Source organism: Pelecanus crispus, chromosome 5 (genome assembly GCF_030463565.1).
Source record: "Pelecanus crispus isolate bPelCri1 chromosome 5, bPelCri1.pri, whole genome shotgun sequence".
Taxonomy (NCBI): Eukaryota; Metazoa; Chordata; class Aves; order Pelecaniformes; family Pelecanidae; genus Pelecanus; species Pelecanus crispus.
The window spans coordinates 42,017,938-42,037,490 of record NC_134647.1 but is presented as its reverse complement, the minus strand read 5'-3'; the positions used below and the strand labels follow the sequence as shown (position 1 = coordinate 42,037,490).

Here is a 19,553-nt window from a genome sequence, read left to right as displayed (position 1 = left end):
ACTGCTACGCCCAGCGCACAGTGTGGGGGAAGAGGAGACCCAGCATCATCGGGTTCTCACACCCCTCAGGGCAAGTGGTAGCAAACACTCTCCTCCTGCCTAGATGGAAAAGGGCAGCCCTTCAGCCCATCAGGGCTCCTCTGTGTGGAGGCTATTTACTTTGGATTTGAACAAAGAACAAAGCTTTGGCTGCAGTCCACCTTGGCCAGACACCAGCTGGCCATGAAAAGCAGTGCTCCCAAAAGCTGGTCTCTGTCAGGTTTCTCAGTATGGGTGAGTGCCATGAGATTGGGCTACCCCAAGGAGTGATTTAGAACTGGAGATGACATCTGCGACTCGGCTGCCCCCGGACCCCAGAAGACCTGCATCCGCCAGCAAGTGTGAGCCTTTGCAAAAGCCTCTCACAGACTCTTGCTGGAAATTGTTTTATTAAGGACTGATTGTCAAAATTTGAAGCTCAAAATAGCCCGCCATATTGCTGTTGGACACAAAATGATGAGAACCTGCACAAAGCAAATGTGGTGGTACCCTCCCCGAGCCACAGCCCAACATGAGCTGCCAGTGGCTTGCAGTTGACTGCCCAGGCTGTCAAAACAGAGCTACTCACAAAACAACAAGGATTTGTTTAAATGACCCCTTTCCCTGAGCCATGATTTCCAGCATTCATCCTTCCAGCCAGGTTTTTTTCCTCATCAGTTACTCCGAGGAGGAGAGGGCTGAAAACAGGAAACTTTCCAAATGGGTAACAAGGGCTGAAATCTCTGCTTTGTATCACCCAGGAGAGATGTCCAAAGTGCTTCCTTAGCTTGTCAGCAGCTAGATACCCAAAAATGGAGACCCTGGAAAATTTTGACTTTATATAGAATTTTGTGGGAAGCATCAAAGGGGCTTTGCAAAGATGAGGGAGGCTGGGAAGGAATAGCTCCCTCCATTACTCATTCCTCTTGCAGCTCTCAAATCCTGCAGTGTGTTTCCTTAGAGAAGAGGAATGCAAGAACCAAAACCAAAACTCACAGGAAGAAACACCCCACGGTGCTATTTTCAATGGACACAATTAAAGCGAACGCATTTGAGCAAGGATGCACACATCTCATAGGGTCTGATCCAGAGCCCAGTAAAGCTGATGGCAAGTTTCCCAGGAATTTCAAAGGATCTGGGATCTTTGACTCTAAAAGTTGGGAACGTTGGAGAGTGTCAGCATTGAACCCAGCCCTGCATATGTCCCTTCTCATTGCCATCTCAGCTACCTTTGGTGAAGCACCTCATCTAATTTAATGATCCAGGCTCCCCCAGTAGCTAAAGAAGAGAGGAGAAGAGAGGCAGAAAGGCACTCTGAGACATCCATTCATCCCAGGAGGACTAGCGTACAGCCAGAGAACTAAAGTGAAACAAGGTGACTTCAGTATTTCACAGGAACACTTGGCACCTCAATGGGTTTGGCATCCCTTTCGGGCTGCAGCGTGTCTCCCAAACCAGTGCTTTACGCTGCAGACTTCCGAGGCACTGATGTGAATCAAGCAAACCAGTCAAAATTAATTTCCATGGATGCTAGGGAAAGAAAATTCCCTAAAGCTCCTTTGAAAATAGCCACTTCACCATTTAGCATGGCCAGCTATATGTAATTGCACAGGCTGATGCTACTGTAGTACCTTCTACAAATGAACTGGCATTTTAAGTGAAAAACATGCAAGCAAAGATGAAACCAAATGTACCAACATTTTCAACCTTGCCATTTAAGCTGTTAAAAAAATCAGAGGAGCAGAAAGAGAGGTTTTCCATTGACTTGCATGGGTCCTGGCATGCACATTTTAGCTAGACATGCAGACTTCAGCTTATTTAGCTAAATATGGTTCTTGTGGGGTGCTACAAGCAAAAGTTCTTTATGTTCTTTCCTGGAATAAACAAGGCAAGGTCATAAAATGATCTTTTAGGCAAATTCCTCCCTTTGATTTGAGCCACGGGATAGCAATCATGTTTAGACATAGATCAGCGAAGACATCTGGAATGCAGTTTTAAATGTCAACATACATCATGAGTTGAACAGTATGTACAGAACTCCACACTGGCACTTGGATCCTGAAAGTGTTGTTTGCATTAAGCGTCCTGGTAATTAAGTGCAGCAGCATCAGCCTGGTCCTTTCCAGAGGCCTCTGAAATACGACATGTCTTTCATAAAGCCTCTCTATCAGTAAATTTAACTTAGTCATAAAACCATAGGGTGAGAAACTCTTAATCACCTACTTGCTCCATAAATCCAGATGTTCATTATTCTACTGCCCCCAAGCTAATTCTAGTCCAGAAATAGTGTCAATGGGGACTTACGAGTAACAAAGTGACCTAAGTGGAATATTGACACCTACATTTTCATTTCCCATGGCCTCATGGAAAGCTGTAAACTTTCTCAGCTTATGGATTGAAGGGAAATATATGTTAGCAAGGTAGGGATTTCACTTCAGAAGAACTAAAGGCTGTTTTGGTTTTAAGTTCGACAACACAGGAATTTCACCCTTTTCCCAAGGATGCTGCACAGTTTCTATGAGGTACAGAATTTTACTGTTTTATCAAGCTGATAACTTCAACTCTGTGAAATAAGGATCCATTTAACATGCCTGTTATCTTCCCCAGTCAAATTTCATCTCAGGAAGCTTTCAACTGACATATAATGTAAGCTTACGTCACATACATGTTTTCAGAACTGACAGTGCTGCAGTATTTAACCCCAGGGTGCTTAGATACCCCAATAAGGCTTATATGAGCTTTTTTATATTCTGCACGTGTCCTTTAAAACCCCACACCATGCCAGCTCTTGACACAAAACCTCACGGTTTTCAAAAGATAACCCACTGGGCAAATGAGTTTCTGCACATTAGCTGCAGGACTATTCATCTTTCCCATTGTTTCTCTATAACCAGACCAGAGAGATGCATCGCAAAAATAAAAAAAAAAAATTAGAAAAAAAGATATGTTTTTAAAGCGTGCAAAAGCTCATTCATTCATCGATTTGTCAAAATGCAACAGTCTAGAAAGGCATACATACCTTCAGTCACAATGGTTGGGGCCTCTAACAAAATGAGTCTTTGGGCCACTCCAACAATGTTGGGCAGTATTAATTCTCGAAGAGCATCAAGGTTATGGATATCCAGGGCAGTAAATGCGAAGCTTCCATCAGTAGCAATCTGCTGCAGCTCTGCACTGTCAGCATTCAGGACCCCAATGCTAAATGAAAATATACTAGCTTGCTTCACCGCTAACAAGCCCTCTCGGATATCATCACTAGACTCTCCACCACTTATCAGCACTAAAATCTGAGGCACTGCTTCCTCTATCCTGCTGCCTCCCGCCTGGGTGAAGAGGTTCTCCACCACAAACTCCAGTGCTGCACCAGTGTTCGCTTCCTCGCCACCGCGGAAACTAAGTGCCTTCACGGCATCCAGAACATCCGCTTTTGTGGAGTAGCTGTTCAAAGCGAACTCGGTTCTGGGTTGATCACTATACTGCACCACCCCAATGTGTATTTGCTGAGCTCCAACTCTGAGGCTTTCAATCAAATTTACAAGGAAATCACGTATGGCTTGAAAATTGACACTTCCGATGTTGTTTGATCCGTCAATAAGGAAAATAAGGTCAGCGGACTCTTGAGCTTTAAAAAAAGAAATGCAAAATGTGAAAGCATTAAAATGAGTGATTACATGCGGTTGTACAGTGTTCTGACATGTTTCTTGGAAAACCAGTAAGAAACACGAAAATGAGAAAACAAAACACATGTTCGCTCAGGAGGTGATGTCTGCCTCTTAGTTCTGCATTCTGATTGAATACAAGCTCCCAGCCCCATCCCAGTAGCATCCGCTATCCATCAAGAGATGGTTCGAGCAGATACAACCTGAGCCAGTGGCTGCAGTTACATGGGGGGGTCAGCATTATTGGCATGCCAGGAGAAAACTTGGCAAAAAATAATTTTTTGAAATCTAGATCTGTTCCATCAGTGGCCAGTACTATCCAAAAATCTGGACAGAGCCAAAAGAAAAAGGTGGATTTGGGTGGTAATTCACCCTGAAGATAGCAGGTGAGGACAGTAATATTTGTAAGAGGTTTTCCTCATTGCAGTCTCTCTTTTTTTTTTTTTTTTTTTTTTTAATAAGAAAAAAGCCACTGTTTACTGGATACATGGAAAGTTTCAGCATCTCTGTTGCAATTCTGCTCTTTTGCTCATTAAAAACAATGGCTGAATATATTGGCTTCTCCCACCATGAAGGATTATTATTTGAAATGCATTTGTTAGAAACAATTGAGAAGGTTTGGTTATTATTCTTACACTGTAACTCTTTTACCAGCTGCCAGCATACACATGATGGTAATTGTCCAGCAAGCTGACCCGCACAATTGTCATCCCATACCACACAAAAATTGTCTTGCTTTAATTATTTTGCACAAAGATGCATTATTATCGATAGAGGGGTCTGGTCTGTGTTTTTTTATATGGACTCTGGATATTCAATCAAGGAATGCAGAATCAGGTTAAAACAGGGTGATGAAATCAGTCATGACACAATTATCCAACTCTATTTGTTGTGACTATACCCAGATGATCGCAAGCATCCGCTGAGAACATACACACACCAAGCAAAACTTTTATATGGCATGAACATGGTTGTTCAGGGGGAAGCATTTTTTGCTGTGACACTTACCGAAGCAGACCCAAAATGCCCTGGTGTCTGCTCTTACTCCTTTTGCTCAACTAATTTTACTATCAATGTCATCAAGAGCTGTATGCATGCAAAAAGGGGGGGAAGAAGACCCCAAAGCATGCTCAGATGTTTCCAAGCTATCACTCTCCAATCTCATTAAGAAATTAAATTTCAGACTATTTGCAAATGAATGACAAGCAACATTTGGAAATCCCACCCAGCTCTCAACTTTTGAAAGCCAAAGGTGAAACCAGTAGCAAAACTGGCATATAGTTTAACAAGGCCAGGAATAAACCCGTGGTCTTTGCTATTAACCAGCAGTGTCAATTAGTTTAGGTGTTTTTCTAGTAAATGTTTTCATGTATCTCAATGCCACCAGGAGATTCAAATAATGCTGCAATTCCAGTGACAAAGGAGAAGGCCTCCAGGGCATCATCTCTTCCCTGGGCCAACTCAATAGCCAGTGTTGGCTTGGAGAATATCAATGATGTTCAGAATTGCAAAGGGCTCCAGGATTTATTTTTCCATTATTGAATCAAAATTTAGGTGTGCTTAGGGTTGTCTTTACTGTGCCATTTTCAGTTGGGATGTACACATTCCACTTCATCCTATAAATGAAAGGGAAATCTCAAAGCAGTTGTACTCAGCGCTGCTTTAGACGCCGTGGACATCTTTCTGAGGACCAAGATTTCAGACACGGTGTCATCACGGGTCACTCCCACAGGAGAGAAAATAGATATGAAACAGATGTGTTGGATAATTTGTCATCACCGTAAAAAAACCTCATACTTCAGTGCACATTTATGGAACAAGCTAGTGCTGGAGAACAAATAAAAGCATGCTTGTTACACAACTAAGCAAGGAGGGTCAGATGAGACAGACAGCTAAGATTTAACAAATACATCAGGGCAAACTTGGGGCTGACTTTCATACTTACGCTAGTCAGCTCTGGGGACTGCCACAGACCAACAGCTTCGGTACTCTATACTGCAAGTACTATGGGACTGGGGTTTTTTTACATTTCTGCTTCATATTGGGGCTCATTTCTAGCATAACATGAACAGCATTTTTATACATTTTAATGCTACATGTAGCATATCAGCTGAATAAATGACTTCTTAACCTCTTATGCAAACAGTTATTTGCACCATGTTTTGCACACTACTGTCATCCAATGTTTAGGACCTGTAACATCTTTTCCCATGTTTAATGATACCCCATATATCGCCCGTGCAAGTCATACAGGGGCAAAACTACAGTAGTAGGATTAGCTTAAATTTGTGTTATCGGGAGGGAAGGAAATGCTTGCAAAAAATACCTTTGAGTAGAAATGAACTTGGAAATGCATGATATACATGAAGTAGGAATTTACCTTTAAAGCTTTTAAAAAAATGTCTGTGACTCCAGATGTTTATGTACTTTGGGGTTACCTGCTGGCATGCCCCAGAGGAGGACAGCCAGTCTGCAAAGACCAATGCCCCTATTGATTTCAACAGGGAAGCACTGGAGTCCTTCATGGCGAAGATGCTGAACAGCCGCTGCAGTGCTGTCAGCAGGTTGGGTATAACATTCATTTTCCACATATATTGACATGATTTTCTTAGAATTGGCAAACCTTACATCATCTTTCTGGGGCAGCTGGTTTTCTTCCCTGTGGCTTTCACATGATCTAGATAATTGCCCTGTCAAGCACTTTGCACAATAAAAACACACGTGAGCATAGCCTTTTGGTGTTGCTCGGTGTCATGCAGTGATGGAGAGCACCCAGTGGGGCTGGCGTGAGGGTTAATCAGGCAAGACAACACAGGGGGATTAATGTTACACTGCCTCATCACACTGCTGTTGCCTTACATCACCCCACAAGCTATTGACCTTCAGATGGAGTCTCAGGAATAAAAAGAAAGGTTTGATTTCTGGGACTTCTGTTTTGAAACACAACAAGCCGTTCAGAAGGCCCTTTCCAAGCTAAAATTTCATAAACACACTAGGGACGGAGGAAGACTGTCATATTTTTCCAGGCAAACTGGGCCTCTGACTTGAGATCAGCACAGATCCATCAAAGCCAACATGGTTTGCAAAGAGGTTTCGGCTATGGAAAGGGTCCAGCACTCTGGCAGGTGGAAGCCATCAGCTTGTAAAGCAGGCATTTGAGTGACAGAGCAAAAGGGACTCTTCAACCACATACCTACTCCAAGCAGATGAGCAGAGAGGCTAAGGGCCAGCTCAGGGATGGGGTTTCAGTGGAGTAGTTCTCCACCGAACTGCTTTTGCTGTCTTCAGCCAAGAATGACTTTCTGGAGTAGCACATTGCCTATCTCCCCCGCTAGCTGCAAGGGGACATCCTGCATGGTGTCCCCGCAGCCAGAGGCGACCTTCTCAGTCTCCAGAGGGATTTTGGTCAGGAACTCAAAGAGTCACCATCACGGCTGGTGTGTTCATCCCCTATTTCCCTGCCTTGGGAGTGGGTAGGATGGGGCAATTTAATAACTCTGCAGAGCTCCTTACATTTGCATTTCCATGCCATGGACACAAAAGGGTGGCCACAATGGGCTGCTGGCCATCCAAGGGTTCCTGCACTACCTCCTGGTAGCTCTGGCAGGGATGCCAGCTCAGTCTGCAAACAACGGCATGCTCAACAGCTACAAACACACTTCAAACCTTTGTTTTTAAACCTCTGAAGGTCCATCTCAGTCTTGCTCCTACAAAGGCTTTAAACAGCGCAACACCAGCAGATACCATGCTGATGGGAGCCATCAGCAGTCAGCCATTACCTGTAATGTCTTTAACCAGTCCTTTGGCCCCAGCCTTTTCTGGAGTCATGGATGAATGGACACTCGCCACTAAGTCTCCAACTATGCCGTGGAGAGCAGTAAAATTCTCTAGGTTGAAAAGGTGCATATCGAAGGGTTCGCTCGCTATTTCCTTTAACTCCCCTTCCACTGCATCCTGCACGCCGACCGCAAACATGTTTACACGGGCTGATTTAAGGACAGATGATGGCAGAGCCACATCATCCTGGGATCGTCCGTCCGTTAACACTATAATAACCTGGGGGACGCCTTCACTGGCTCTGCTTCCAGCAGCTTTAGTGAGATGGTTCTCAATTAGGTACTCTAATCCTTTTCCAGTCTTGGTGCCTCCCCCCATGTAAGGCATGTTGGCAATATGGGACAGGACGTCTCGGGTACTGGGGTAGGTATTTAACTGGAACTCTGTGTGGGGGTTTCCGCTGAACTGGACCAGGGCAAAGCGAAAATCATTTTCTCCCACATCTAAAGCTTTTACAACATCATACAGAAACTCTCGAACAAGTTGGAAATGTTCCTTCCCAATGCTCCAAGAGGAATCCACTAGAAATATTATATCAGCCACGGCAACGGTTTTGACAGCTTTAAAAAAACAGATGGGGGTTTAGGATTTTCTATCGGTCAGCACAAGCATGCCTCCTCCTCCTCCTCCTCGCCCAAATGACCAACAGCCTCTTTCACATGGTGAAAGTGAAGCTTAGCTTCCCCTTATCACCCGCAGCAAAACAAGAAGCACTGGCAAAAAAAACAGGCAGCCATCAGCACCCTGACACCGCAGGCGTTGGGGGACAGGAGGGGACAGCATGCGACCTAGCCTTCCCGGGGAGGAGGAGGCAAGATGCTTCTCCCCTCCCAGACCTTCGCCGCATAGGTTGGGACACCAGCCCTGAGCCAAACAAAGATGCCTGTAGCTTCACATGTGAATTTAGGCTTCCTCAGCTTCTAGCTGCCCATGGTCTCCTACACATCTTTTGCCGACTCAGGGCTTTGCTGGCTCCGTGGAGGTGCTCAAGGAAGGAAGGGCTGCTCGGTTTAACTAGCCTCGGTGCTGGCATGAGTTTTCCGTATTTTTCCTGCTGCTAACACCCACCCTCATAACACCAGCTCTGGTCCCAAAGGCACCAGCGCCTCCTCTTAAAAAAACCCCTAACAGCCTTTCTGCAGGTTGGTGGCAGTGTTCTTCTGCAAAAAGCCCTCCTACACATGCAAGGAGGGCAAAACAGCTCTGCCCAGGAGAAAACCCATTCAGGGCCACCCTGGGTGCACATCCCACACCGCCGTCCCCCGCAGAGCGTCCTCAAAGGCGCGCCACCAGCCAGTGACATGCTCGGGAAGGCACCACGCGCGTTGGCTAAGGTCTGGGTCCAAAAGGACCCTCAGCCGAGTGGGAGCTGAGGAGCAGCAGGTAAACCACAATGTACCATCGACATGCATGTTAAAAACCAAATGGTGTAAACTAGTAGCATGTTTGCACAGGGGCGAAGTCGGGTAAAGCAGTCTCGTCTCACCTGCTTGCTGCTGGGCATGAACCGAGCAAAAGCCCGAGAGTAGGAGGCAAAACATTGCTGTGAAAGGCAAATGTCGGTGTTTCCTCATTTTGGTCTTTTGTCTCAGTTTTCCTTTTATTCTCTTTGTTTCAAAGCACCGAAAGTGAGACCTAAGGGAGAAAAACAGGGAGAGTGAGAAACAGCAGAAGTGCTGGCCAGGCACAGATGAGGCACAAGACAGAAAATCGAAACCATGTGATTTTGCAATGCTTTTGTGGCACTTTGGCAGGAAAACAATATTTTAATGCTGGACAGAGTCTTCTTCGTAGCAAGCATTTCTTTGGAAGAAGAACCATCACTCACATAATTGGCATTTAATCACCCCTGTGGACTTAGATGGCTTTCCTCTTGCCTATGCTGTCCCAGGTAATACCTAATATTTTGGAAAATGGTCACCCTCAGTTTCTACCACAAACCCTCAAAATATATGATGGCCTTTCACCTGTCCTTCTTGCCCACAGATGACCAGCTGAAACATCTTGTCCAACATGTTCTTTTTTTTTTTTTTTTTTTTTCAACCACCATAATAATAATTGCCCTGAACATTCCTCTTTGCCTCAGCTCACCTTTTCAGCTGTCCCAAGCATACAAATGGAAATTTAATTACTCCAGACCCAGCTGAACCACATGATCTGTCTGTACAGCAAGAAGCCCTTGGACTCCTCCAAGCTCCAGGCCCTGGCAGTTCAACAGCCTGCACCAGCTGATCACATTTTGGAAAAGCATCAAGAATAATATTTTATGTGTTGGAGCCAAAAATATAATTTATGAAAGTTTCTTATCTGTGATCCACCTGGCAAGCCTTCTGAAACAATGTCTCATTCAGGAAAGCTGTATATCTGTTGTCATAGAGATAGTCAATTTATTATTTAATCTTCATTTCCAAGCCTACAGAGCAGAAACCAGCAAGGATTGCTTAACTGAGAAAATATCCTCCCAAAAGGGAATCCAGTGATTTAATACTTTTCATTCCCCAAAAGGGGCTCAATTACTCAAATGAGCCAAAAGTGATTCAAATATATCAAGTTATTAACCAGATCATCCAAAAAAAAAAAAAAAACTTATTACCATCCTTTCTAACTATCAATCCAGAGAGTTATGACCAACACAAGAGCCTAAGGGGAAGGCTAACCTCTTTAAGGAAAGCTGTGGTAGTTACACAGATGGCCATTGTTGGCACAGCTGGAAACAGAACCAAGTGCTGGGAATTAGGGAAAATTCAGAAATAAATATCTGAACAGCTGATCCCTCTTCCACTGAAGAGACAGTCCTTAGGGCTATCAGAGGGGGGTTCAGTGGAAAGGAGGGGACAACGTCCACCTTGTTTACCAAAACCTGAAGCAATTCACTGGCCTTCTGCATGTCAAAGCTGGGTTGGGGTCTGGTCCTTTCTGGGAGAAGGGGTTTGCAGCATTCACTCTTACATGTGCTCCAGATGGCATTTATGAATGCCATATAGCATGAGTCAGGCAAAAGCTAGCCTCTACCTTTCCCCTCACATTTGTGTATAATAATAATAAATGCCAGGTGGAGAGACATTTAATAGGCACCCAGAGCCAGCAGCTAGCACACAGCATTAATTAAGACATGACAAGTCTTTCCTGTTATTGGCAACTCCTCAATTTATAGACGCAGCTGCTGCAGCCCAGAGGTATCACTATCATTCATAAAAAGACTAAAAAATCGCCCTTGTTAGCTGGCACCCATCCATCCTCCTGGCTATCGGAGTCCAAGCCAAACCTCCCAATGCCTCCAGCGGGAGCAAACCTGCTCTGCTGGACCATATCCCTGATTTACAGCTTGCTCCCAGAAAACCTCATTTCACCCAAAGGATGCAGGGGGAGGGGAAAGCTGGGCTCTGCTTCCCCATGGATGCAGGATTAGCCATGGGCATCACGGCGGGGTTTGTCCCCTGAGTAAGCAAATAGAGAAAGGTCTGTAGGTCCCAGAGCTGAGGTTTGCAAAAAGCACTGAGCTTGTGACAAGGACCCATCCCACTCCACTGGAGCATCTCCCCTCTGGGCAGATGTTTATGGAAGAGCTGCAAAGTTTTTGAGATGGGCTTGCCTTGCAGCATCCATTGGGAGTAAAAATGCTGCTAACAATGAATGAAAAATGTGAAATAAAATGCATGCTACGGAAAGACAGCCCATTAAAATAATGTACGCCATAAAAGTGCTAGTATTTCTTTTCCGAAACTCAGGAAGTTATGTTATCATCCTGTTTATTAGGTTCTGGCATCTTATCCCTCTGCAGTCACAACAGCTGGGGGTGAACAGAGCATCAAGATAAACCAGTGAAAATTAATATCTTGCCATCTAATAAATGACAAGACCGATGCAAGCATTTGGGGTTTTTTTAGTTTTAACTTTGAGCAGCTGTGGAGGGCCTTACAGAGCTGTTTACAGCCATGAAATTCAGCAGAAGGGAAAAACAAATCTCCCCTGCCCACAGCACCCCCCATGACCCTCCCTCAGTGGTGGGCAACTGGGCTTTACACTGAATGGGATTTCCAAACTCAGTGGTAGATCTACACCTACATCTTTAGGGTTGCTTTGGCTTGAAACCCCTTGAAGAAGTGCCTTGCCCATGTTCAAACAAGGAGCCTGGGGAGAGCCAGGGCTGAGCCCACCTCTGTTATGTCTCTTTGGGTCACGGTTCTGCCCCCAAACCTTGCAGCAGAGAAACCACTGGCTGTATTTTTTTGTACCTCCATCCTGGCAAACCCAAGCAGCTGAAAGTCATGAGTCAGTCCTTGGGGCACCATGAGATAAACCTGGATATCACAGGGCATTAAAACAAAGCTCAGTCTCAGCTTTGGTTTATTTGCCCTGGCCAGCTGGGAAATACAATGCCTTTTCCAAGCAATAATAAGTTGGTTGTTGTTCTTAGTCACCTTCTTTTCTGTTTTAGCCTTTAGGAGGCCTTCAGATCTATTTCCAGCTTTCTCTATAAACTCCATCATGGTATTTTTAGTTATATGAAAGCAGAGGGACTTGTTCATCAACAAGAGATGAGTTTTAGCACCATGCTTCCCCAAAATCATCCTAAAATCACAGGAGCTGAGATTAGTTATTAGAAGAAAAAAAAAAGCAGCAAAGTCTCGCAGGAAGAGATGATTGATGTCTCTTAGAAACTGACTGACAACTTAAGGAAAAGAGAAACATTTAAGCACAGGTGTTCCTGATCAGGATTTTCCTTTGCATCCCCTCCTCCACAATGCCTTTGTTAGCAAAGGAGTGGGTTAGCAAAGGTTAGCAAAGTGGGGATCTTTCTGTAGGGGATAGACCTTGTGAAGAAGCAGCAAAGACATCAGCTTTTTTGTAGTGGTAATGTGCTTTTTGTGAGGGTTTGGGGGGATTTGAACCAAAACTCTGCTCAGATCTGGTTTGACTGAGCCAACAGCAAGTCTCTAGCTCAGTGAGAAAAATGGGTTTAAGACAGTAAATAATGTGACTTTTATTGCTAGGAGGTAGGTCTTACTTGGCTTGCCTTGGTGAGGTGCAAGTAGCTTGCTTTGCTCAATGTGGTCTTGCTTTGTGTCCCAAATTTACCACTGGTCTCAGAAGCTGGAGGTGGCACCAGCTTGCAGGGGGTGGAGGATAAAACCAGGGATGTGGACTTATGTTAATTAATTTTAATTTTTTATTTTTGGTAAGCATCTGTTTTGCAACTTTATTCTTCTGGATTGTTGTTATTTTCAATAATGTATTTTCAATAAGGTAATTTCATCCTGGATTTTTTTTTTTTAATTGAAGAGTCCCTTGCAGTCCTGGGAGATGAAAAAGCTCTGGTGGAGCTTTTGATATAACCACTGCAAGCTGGAAAAAAATGCTGAAAAGCCTGACCACTGAGTGCCTGAGTTCAGGAAAGCATAAGAATTAACACCAAAACCTGGGGAGCCAGTCCTCTTAATAATTCATGCGCTAAAAGATTAACTCATGTAGTCTTCAGTAATCTGAAGTTTTTATGTCTGTCTAGAGTTTATATAGTGTGTGGTGACCTCTTTAAAATATTACAGTGTGTCCTCCATTTCATCAGAAGATATGCATCTGTTACTAATAATGCTTTCAAAAGGCAATCATTTCTGCCACTAACACAATGAAGTGATTTCCTTAAATATTTTTCCCAGCAGCTATTTTTTGCTTATTGCATATTCCTGTGTGCATAAAATCTGATATTTTACATATTTTTTTTTATTTGAGTGGACGTTTCAAATTCACTTTCTAAGCAATCATCCATTTGTATATGCTTTTTCACTAGAGTGTAGTTAAAATCTGTAAAAGTGCAAAGCAGATGAGTAGACTTAAAAAAGCAAACCATAAAAGATAGGAAAAATTATTACAGCTGTTATATATCACTTTGATTCATTACATGTGCCTCTCAGCTGGGCTGGCTGGCTTTGAGAGGGAGGGGAAGGTATCTATGGCTTTGGTGCAAATAGAAACGTGATGTGTGCCGTGCATAGATATGGATGGGTGCTATGGCAGGTAGAGGTATTATTAATGTTGTTGCAAAATACCTCTCAAATCTGAACTCCCAGCTGGGCAGTGCTTTAGGCACTGATGCTATCTATCTCACTGGAATGTAAGAGAAAGTAATCGGATGGCACATTTTGAGCTGTTGGAGGGGGTTTCTGTACTAGCCTTTTGTAGTCGCCTGATGCTTTTCTTCGAGGCTAAAGGACAGAGCTAGACAGAACTGACTCTTGGGGTGTGATAACCAGGAAAGCCAAAACTAGTGATTTATTTGTTAAATCTGGTCCCATCAGCTCTCCCTCCCCGTGACAGTGTTGTTCCTGTGATGAGGTGAGCAGCCTTTGAGAAAGAAAAGATGACCCAAAACAACCACAGTAGGCAGAGCAATGACTTGCATGCTCTTCTTCTGGGGACAAATGGCCTGGGTTTGGGCTTGGCCTTGGGCAGCCTGTGCAGCTTTGCTAGCTGGCACAGCCAGGGACCTTTGGGATGCCTCATTGCCCTGAAACAAAGTACATGTGTTCCAATTTTCCTGCCCAGCCCCTGGGGCATCCCCCAAAAATAGCTTGAATAGAAGCCTGAAAAGCAATTGTGGCCCTAAATTCCCTTTGTATGTGCAGTGGGTCATCTTGTACTGGGAGAAAGATGTGGATTTGCACCTGGGTCCCAACAGCTTTTCTGCAAGGATATTAGGCAGGACCAGAGGGAGGGCAAAACATCATCCTCCAGATGGTGTGGGAGATGAGATGCTGTGAGCATCCTTGGAGCCCTCTAAAAGTCTGCTCCATGGGGATGTCAGGGTCAAAATCAGGGGGCCTCTCCCTTCATCTGTGTTTGCTTTGTGGGGATCTCCCCATGCCTCGTCATCATCCTGTTTCCCGACCAAACTGCTCAGCCTGAAATCCGCTTGACTTGTCTGTTCTCTGCTATATGCATGTCCCTGGGAGGCAGCAGTGAAGCCATGAGGCTGCTGTAAGCCTTGGCAGTGGCTTGAAAGTGGACACCGGCCACTTGGAACAACTATTTGCAGCCCCAATAGTGGGATGTACATCCCATTGTGGCTGTGGAGCAAGCAGGGAGGAGAAACAGCTCCTGAAATCCTGATGTGGATCCATGATAGCACAGATTGCCCTCTGGAGGTGATGTGGATCCATGATAGCACAGATTGCCCTCTGGAGGTGATGCATGCTCCTCTCTTGGCTAAAATTCTCTGTACTCTTAAGAGCTCTGAGTGGGGAAAAAATTAGCCAAAAGCCATTCCTAGCAGTGATTTGAACACCTAGGAGGCTAAATGACATGATTTTTCCCTGTGAAATAACTCAGTCACCTTTGAAAAGGGATATAAACCTCCTAAGCCCCTAGGCACCTGGCTACCTCTTCATCATATGGCACCAAATATCACCTGGCCACACTGTCTCCAGAGAGGTAAGGCTGTTTCTAGAGACTTGGGATTAACTGCATGGGACAGACTCTGAATTTATTCATGGCTCCAAGGAGTTGAGCAGAGCCATTTCTATTTGCACCAGCTCTTTTGAAGGGTTTCCATTAACATTACTGCCTTCTGGCACTGATGGCACTGGGAAGGTAAGGGTTGTCGGGTTGAGGGCTGCTATTGAAAACATTTCTTCCTACAAAGGTAGACCTGAGCATTAAGAGCAAACAAGCCTAAAAAGGTGGAAAATTTTCCTGCTTTTGCAAACCACTTGAGCTCTGATTTTGAAAACCAGCATTCAGCACAGCGACGAACTTATATTGCATTTATATCCTACCCGAGCAAGTTCTCTGGGTGCTCGTATTTAATATGAATCACATATTCATTTCTGTTCTTATAAGCATGCTGTTGGCTTAAAATCTGGTTGTTTTCTTCATCTGAAGACTGAGACTAAAATAGAGTATTTAATAAAAGGAAAGGGAGTATTTGCTAAAAAAAAAAAAAAGAGGAAACTCCCTCAAAGATCAATGACTCTTTATGTATAGTAGCCTAAGCCTCCCAGTGCTTCTCCACCCGAACAAATCGGCTCCTTAATGTGGAACACAGATCACTTAAAAAGGTGGAAAAAGTGATGGGCATGTGGAGCAGTAAGGCTGGCTGTGATTCATAGTGGCATGCAATGCCACCCGCAGCCAGCCCCACTGCCGTGCACGCCCAGCACAGGGGCAGGTTCATCCCTTTGCTGCAAATCAAATGCATCCAGGCTGGGAGAACATAGTCCAAGGCTGGCAAGACTGTGCAGTTACCCGAGTTTGCAGTGGTGGAAGGAATAAGATGTTCCCTTCCCTCCTGTTCCCAGACAGGCACGTAGCAAGTTAGGAGAGGAACAATATTTTTTTTTCTCCTTGACATCTGGGAATACAGCGGGGGCTGGTTTAGATCACCCTGAAATTGGGGGAAGTTAATGCATTTGAATGGAAAATTGTAAAGATGTTTGAAAAACCAGAAAGGGAACTGGGGAGACTGCTGAAAAATGAAAAGGGATTGAATGAATGATGATGTGGCAGCAGCAAATGTGCAGCCCTGCATTCCTGTCTTAGAAATGCCATTGCACCTCTGGTCATGGTCAACCTCTCTGCAAAGACCAGGGTGGAATGAGGATATAAGGCTGGGGATGGAAAGCCTGTTTCCCGGAGCTCTGGCACTGGTGAGCCAAGGGACGGTGCTGGGGAGATGCAGAGTTGGGTCTCTGCTCTGCCACCGTGTTCCTACATGACCTTGGAGGAGTCCCCCAGCATCCTGCAGAAGCCCCCAGCTGGAGACATCTCTCTGGCTTCCGCAAAGCTCCCAAACTGGGTGGTTGTGCCCCAGAAACAGCACTATATAAGCACAGTAATTATCTAACCATAAATACTGTTGGTTGCTTGGGGTTTTTTTTATTTTTCTAAACTAGTAAGTAATGGGGTAAAGCCAGAAGTTTGAAAAATGCAGCATTCCTCCCCTGAGAGTGTACATGAACCGTCTTCAGCAACCAGAAATGAGCTGGGATTTTCCCATTCTACCTGCTGGAACCAGAGTGACTTTAGCCACCTCGGCTCCAGACAGTTTTGGCCTCTGTGCCTGGTCAGGAAACCCATTTGGCTGCAACCCTTTCTCACCCCAGGCCCCGGTTGGGAAGGGAAGTCTTTGCTGAGCCAAGAGGGACAGTGGTGGGGTGTCTCCACGATTAGTCATAGCCGCCCCCTCAGCCACTGTGTGCAAAGCTCCAAGGAGCCGAGGGCAGCTGGGGCTATGGGGGGAAAGGCAGGGGGGAACAGAGATGGGGGCTGTGAAGAGGGGAGGTGGCTCTATGCAAGGCTGGAGAGCCCTTGGGGAAAAATATCTGACATTTGGCCAATTTGCCTCTCCATGGATGACCACTAGAGGATGAGGATTGCCCCTGGAGCTACAACAGTGCTGGCCCTCCATGGTTCAGCAGGAACGTTCCTGGCAGGGAGACCTGTGTGGGGTAGGCAGGCTGACAAACATCTCTGGCCAGTTAATCCTACCTCGCCTTGAGGCAAGAGGGGTGAGGGCTGCTATTAAACAACACCCAGCCATGGGGGTATGCCTCAGGAGCAGGAAAGGGGCGGTGAGACACCCCCTCAGCTCGACTCCTTGCAGGGTCCCATTCATGCACCCACCTCCTTGTGCCCAAGCAGCTCCTCAAACCATTACATGCCCTCCTTGGGGCGCCTACCCCCACTGCTTCCTGGGGCATCCCAGTCCCATCCCACCAAGCTGCTGCTGTAGTGATTGCAAGGCATCAAAGGCAAACACCGTCTTGCAGCAGCAGGGGAAATACTTGGTGCTTTTGAATGAATTTAATTCCTCTGCACTGGTGGGGCCAGGAGCATCCCCATGCACCTGCGGTGCATCGGCTTGGGGAGAAGGCTTCTGGTGTGAGCAAGCTGGCTGCATCGCTCCGCTTTTCCAAGCACAACACAAGTCTGGGGGTAGCTTTCCTCTGAGGAAGCAGCTCTGTGCATGGGATGGGTTTTGTACAAAATTCCTTGAAAACTCCCCAAAGACTAACACCCCACCAAGGAGGGGAAATGCAGCACAGAAGCTGCTGAGCCCAGGCTAAGGGCTCCCGTACGGAAAGCAACACTTACCCCTGAGCGAACCCCCAAAAAAGTTGCTTATTCCAGGATTTTCCACTCCGAAGTGCCTCTCACCCTTGCTTCATGGTGTGCCAGCGCTGCTCAGCCTTCCCGGTCCCCGCTTGCCTTGCTCGGTGGGGTGCAAGCACTGGCGGGGCAAGGGAAATGGGGATGCGCTGGTCCCTGCGAGACGGCCGCTGCGGGTCTGAGCGAGGCCAGAGGCGGCGGCTGGCGCGGGAGTGCTGGGGGGCCGGGCGATCTGGCGTCGCAAATGGGATCCAGATGGTTGGTGCTGGCGTTCCCGGGGCTGAGGTCAGAACTGCTCATCACACGTGGTCCTGTCCCCCCCCCGCTCCACCCTGGGGGATGCCTCCACACTGTGTGGCTTCCCCTTCCCACGCTGGCCCCACTGTCTCCAAAATGCTTCTCCCTGTTATCAGTGAGAAGAAATATATTTAAAAAAAAAAAAAAAAGGCAATAAAGCCCTGCAGGGTTGCAGGAGCTGATTTAAGTATGCTTTTCAGTCGGGAAGGGCTGGACTGGGTTGTTTGCAGGAGCCAGGATGTGCCAAGGACCATACCAAGTTATGCAGGGCTCCGGCGAAGTGCCATTTGGAGATACATGGGCTGTGGAAAGCTCAGCCTCTCCCCCTGCGCAGTTATGAGCATCAGCGCAGGGGGAGAAAGAGTATCTTCTTAATGCAGTTTCCTATTTACATGTAACAGGGGTTGTTTTTACCTGCCCAGATGGGGAGGAAGAAGTGGGGAGATTATGTTATACTATAACTTTTATTTATAAGTTAGCCACCTAGCATAAGGATAAATATTTTAAAGTGTATATATATATTAGCAGAAAGTCTCAAGTAAAAGTTTGAAAGTTTCTGACTGGTGATTTTTTTTTTCTTTGAAAAAAAAAAAACCTATGTGCTGTGAAAAAATACATTTAACCTTTTATTAGGCAGAGCCTGTCAGGCAGATTTGGGTGGCTAATTTTATTGCTCTGCCTTGAGTGACAGTTTGTCACTGGCCAAAGTTAAACATTTCAGTCTGGACTGGGTTGTGTTTTCCAAGAAATGGTGGTATGGAAACATTAATTCTTATCTCTTGCCCTTGTTTGGTTCCATATAAGGCTGGAACCGAGATGGCGTCCCTGGAATCAAATAGTCAAATTCTCTTCATTTCAAATGGGGATTTATTATGTTTGCTCTAGGTTTTGTGCTGTTTGAAAGACTAGCCGCATAAAGAAATAGCTGGAATGCTTCAGGAAAGTGCTGAGCCCTTGAACTGATGCAATAGCTCGTTTTAGAAATGGCGCTTGGCTTGGCGCTTGCAGACACTGAGCGCCGACCTTGCAGAGGGATCCAGCACAAACATCCTCAGCCACATGCCAGAAAGCAAGCAGGGAGTCGTGTCCCCCTCCCCAGATCTGGTGGAGCTCAAAGGCAGGGTGTTCCCAAATAATAAATATGCCTGGCATAAGGGAGCTGCAGCTCCTCTCTGGGTGTCAGCAGGCAGCTGAACGGGGGATGGAGGAAATGGGGTCTGCTGGAAAACAATGACAAACACATGACAGTGGCCAAGATGGGTGAGGGACAGCTGCTAAAGGATAAAATACATATGATGGAGGTGCACTTTGCTCACAGAAGTGTCCAAACCAAATCATTTTCTTTCTTAATTCAGCTATCAGGTGGGAGAGCCCGACTGAGGATGCTGGGGTGGCACCAGGACAACTCCATAAAGCAGCAGCACGTGGTCATGGGCACTCTCACCCATTGCCAGCCTCCTACTGAACAGGCAGGCACAGGTGATGTGCTGCCCTGCATCTTCTCCTGCCTTTGGGCTTTCAGGCTATTGTGTCTCCTGCACATCTCAGCCCTGCTGTCACCTGTATGACACACCCAGCAAGAATTACATCCACCGAGTGGGGTCCAGCGGTTCCAGTTTACCACCACCAGTGGAAACC

The 19,553-nt window shown here is 45.8% G+C and overlaps 1 protein-coding gene across 1 annotated transcript in view; it reads right to left on the bottom strand.

Annotated features, from left to right (window-relative positions):
- The window catches only part of COL6A3 (collagen type VI alpha 3 chain), a 54,983-nt gene extending 45,895 nt beyond the window's left edge, over positions 1-9,088 (bottom strand). Inside the window, exons 1-3 of the mRNA XM_075710744.1 lie at positions 9,001-9,088; positions 7,457-8,074; positions 3,038-3,640 (exon numbers count right to left, since the gene is read on the bottom strand). Of these exons, the coding sequence (XP_075566859.1) occupies positions 3,038-3,640; positions 7,457-8,074; positions 9,001-9,088 (1,309 nt within the window). The remainder of the gene's footprint in view (positions 1-3,037; positions 3,641-7,456; positions 8,075-9,000) is intronic.
- Between the last annotated feature and the right edge of the window lie 10,465 nt (positions 9,089-19,553).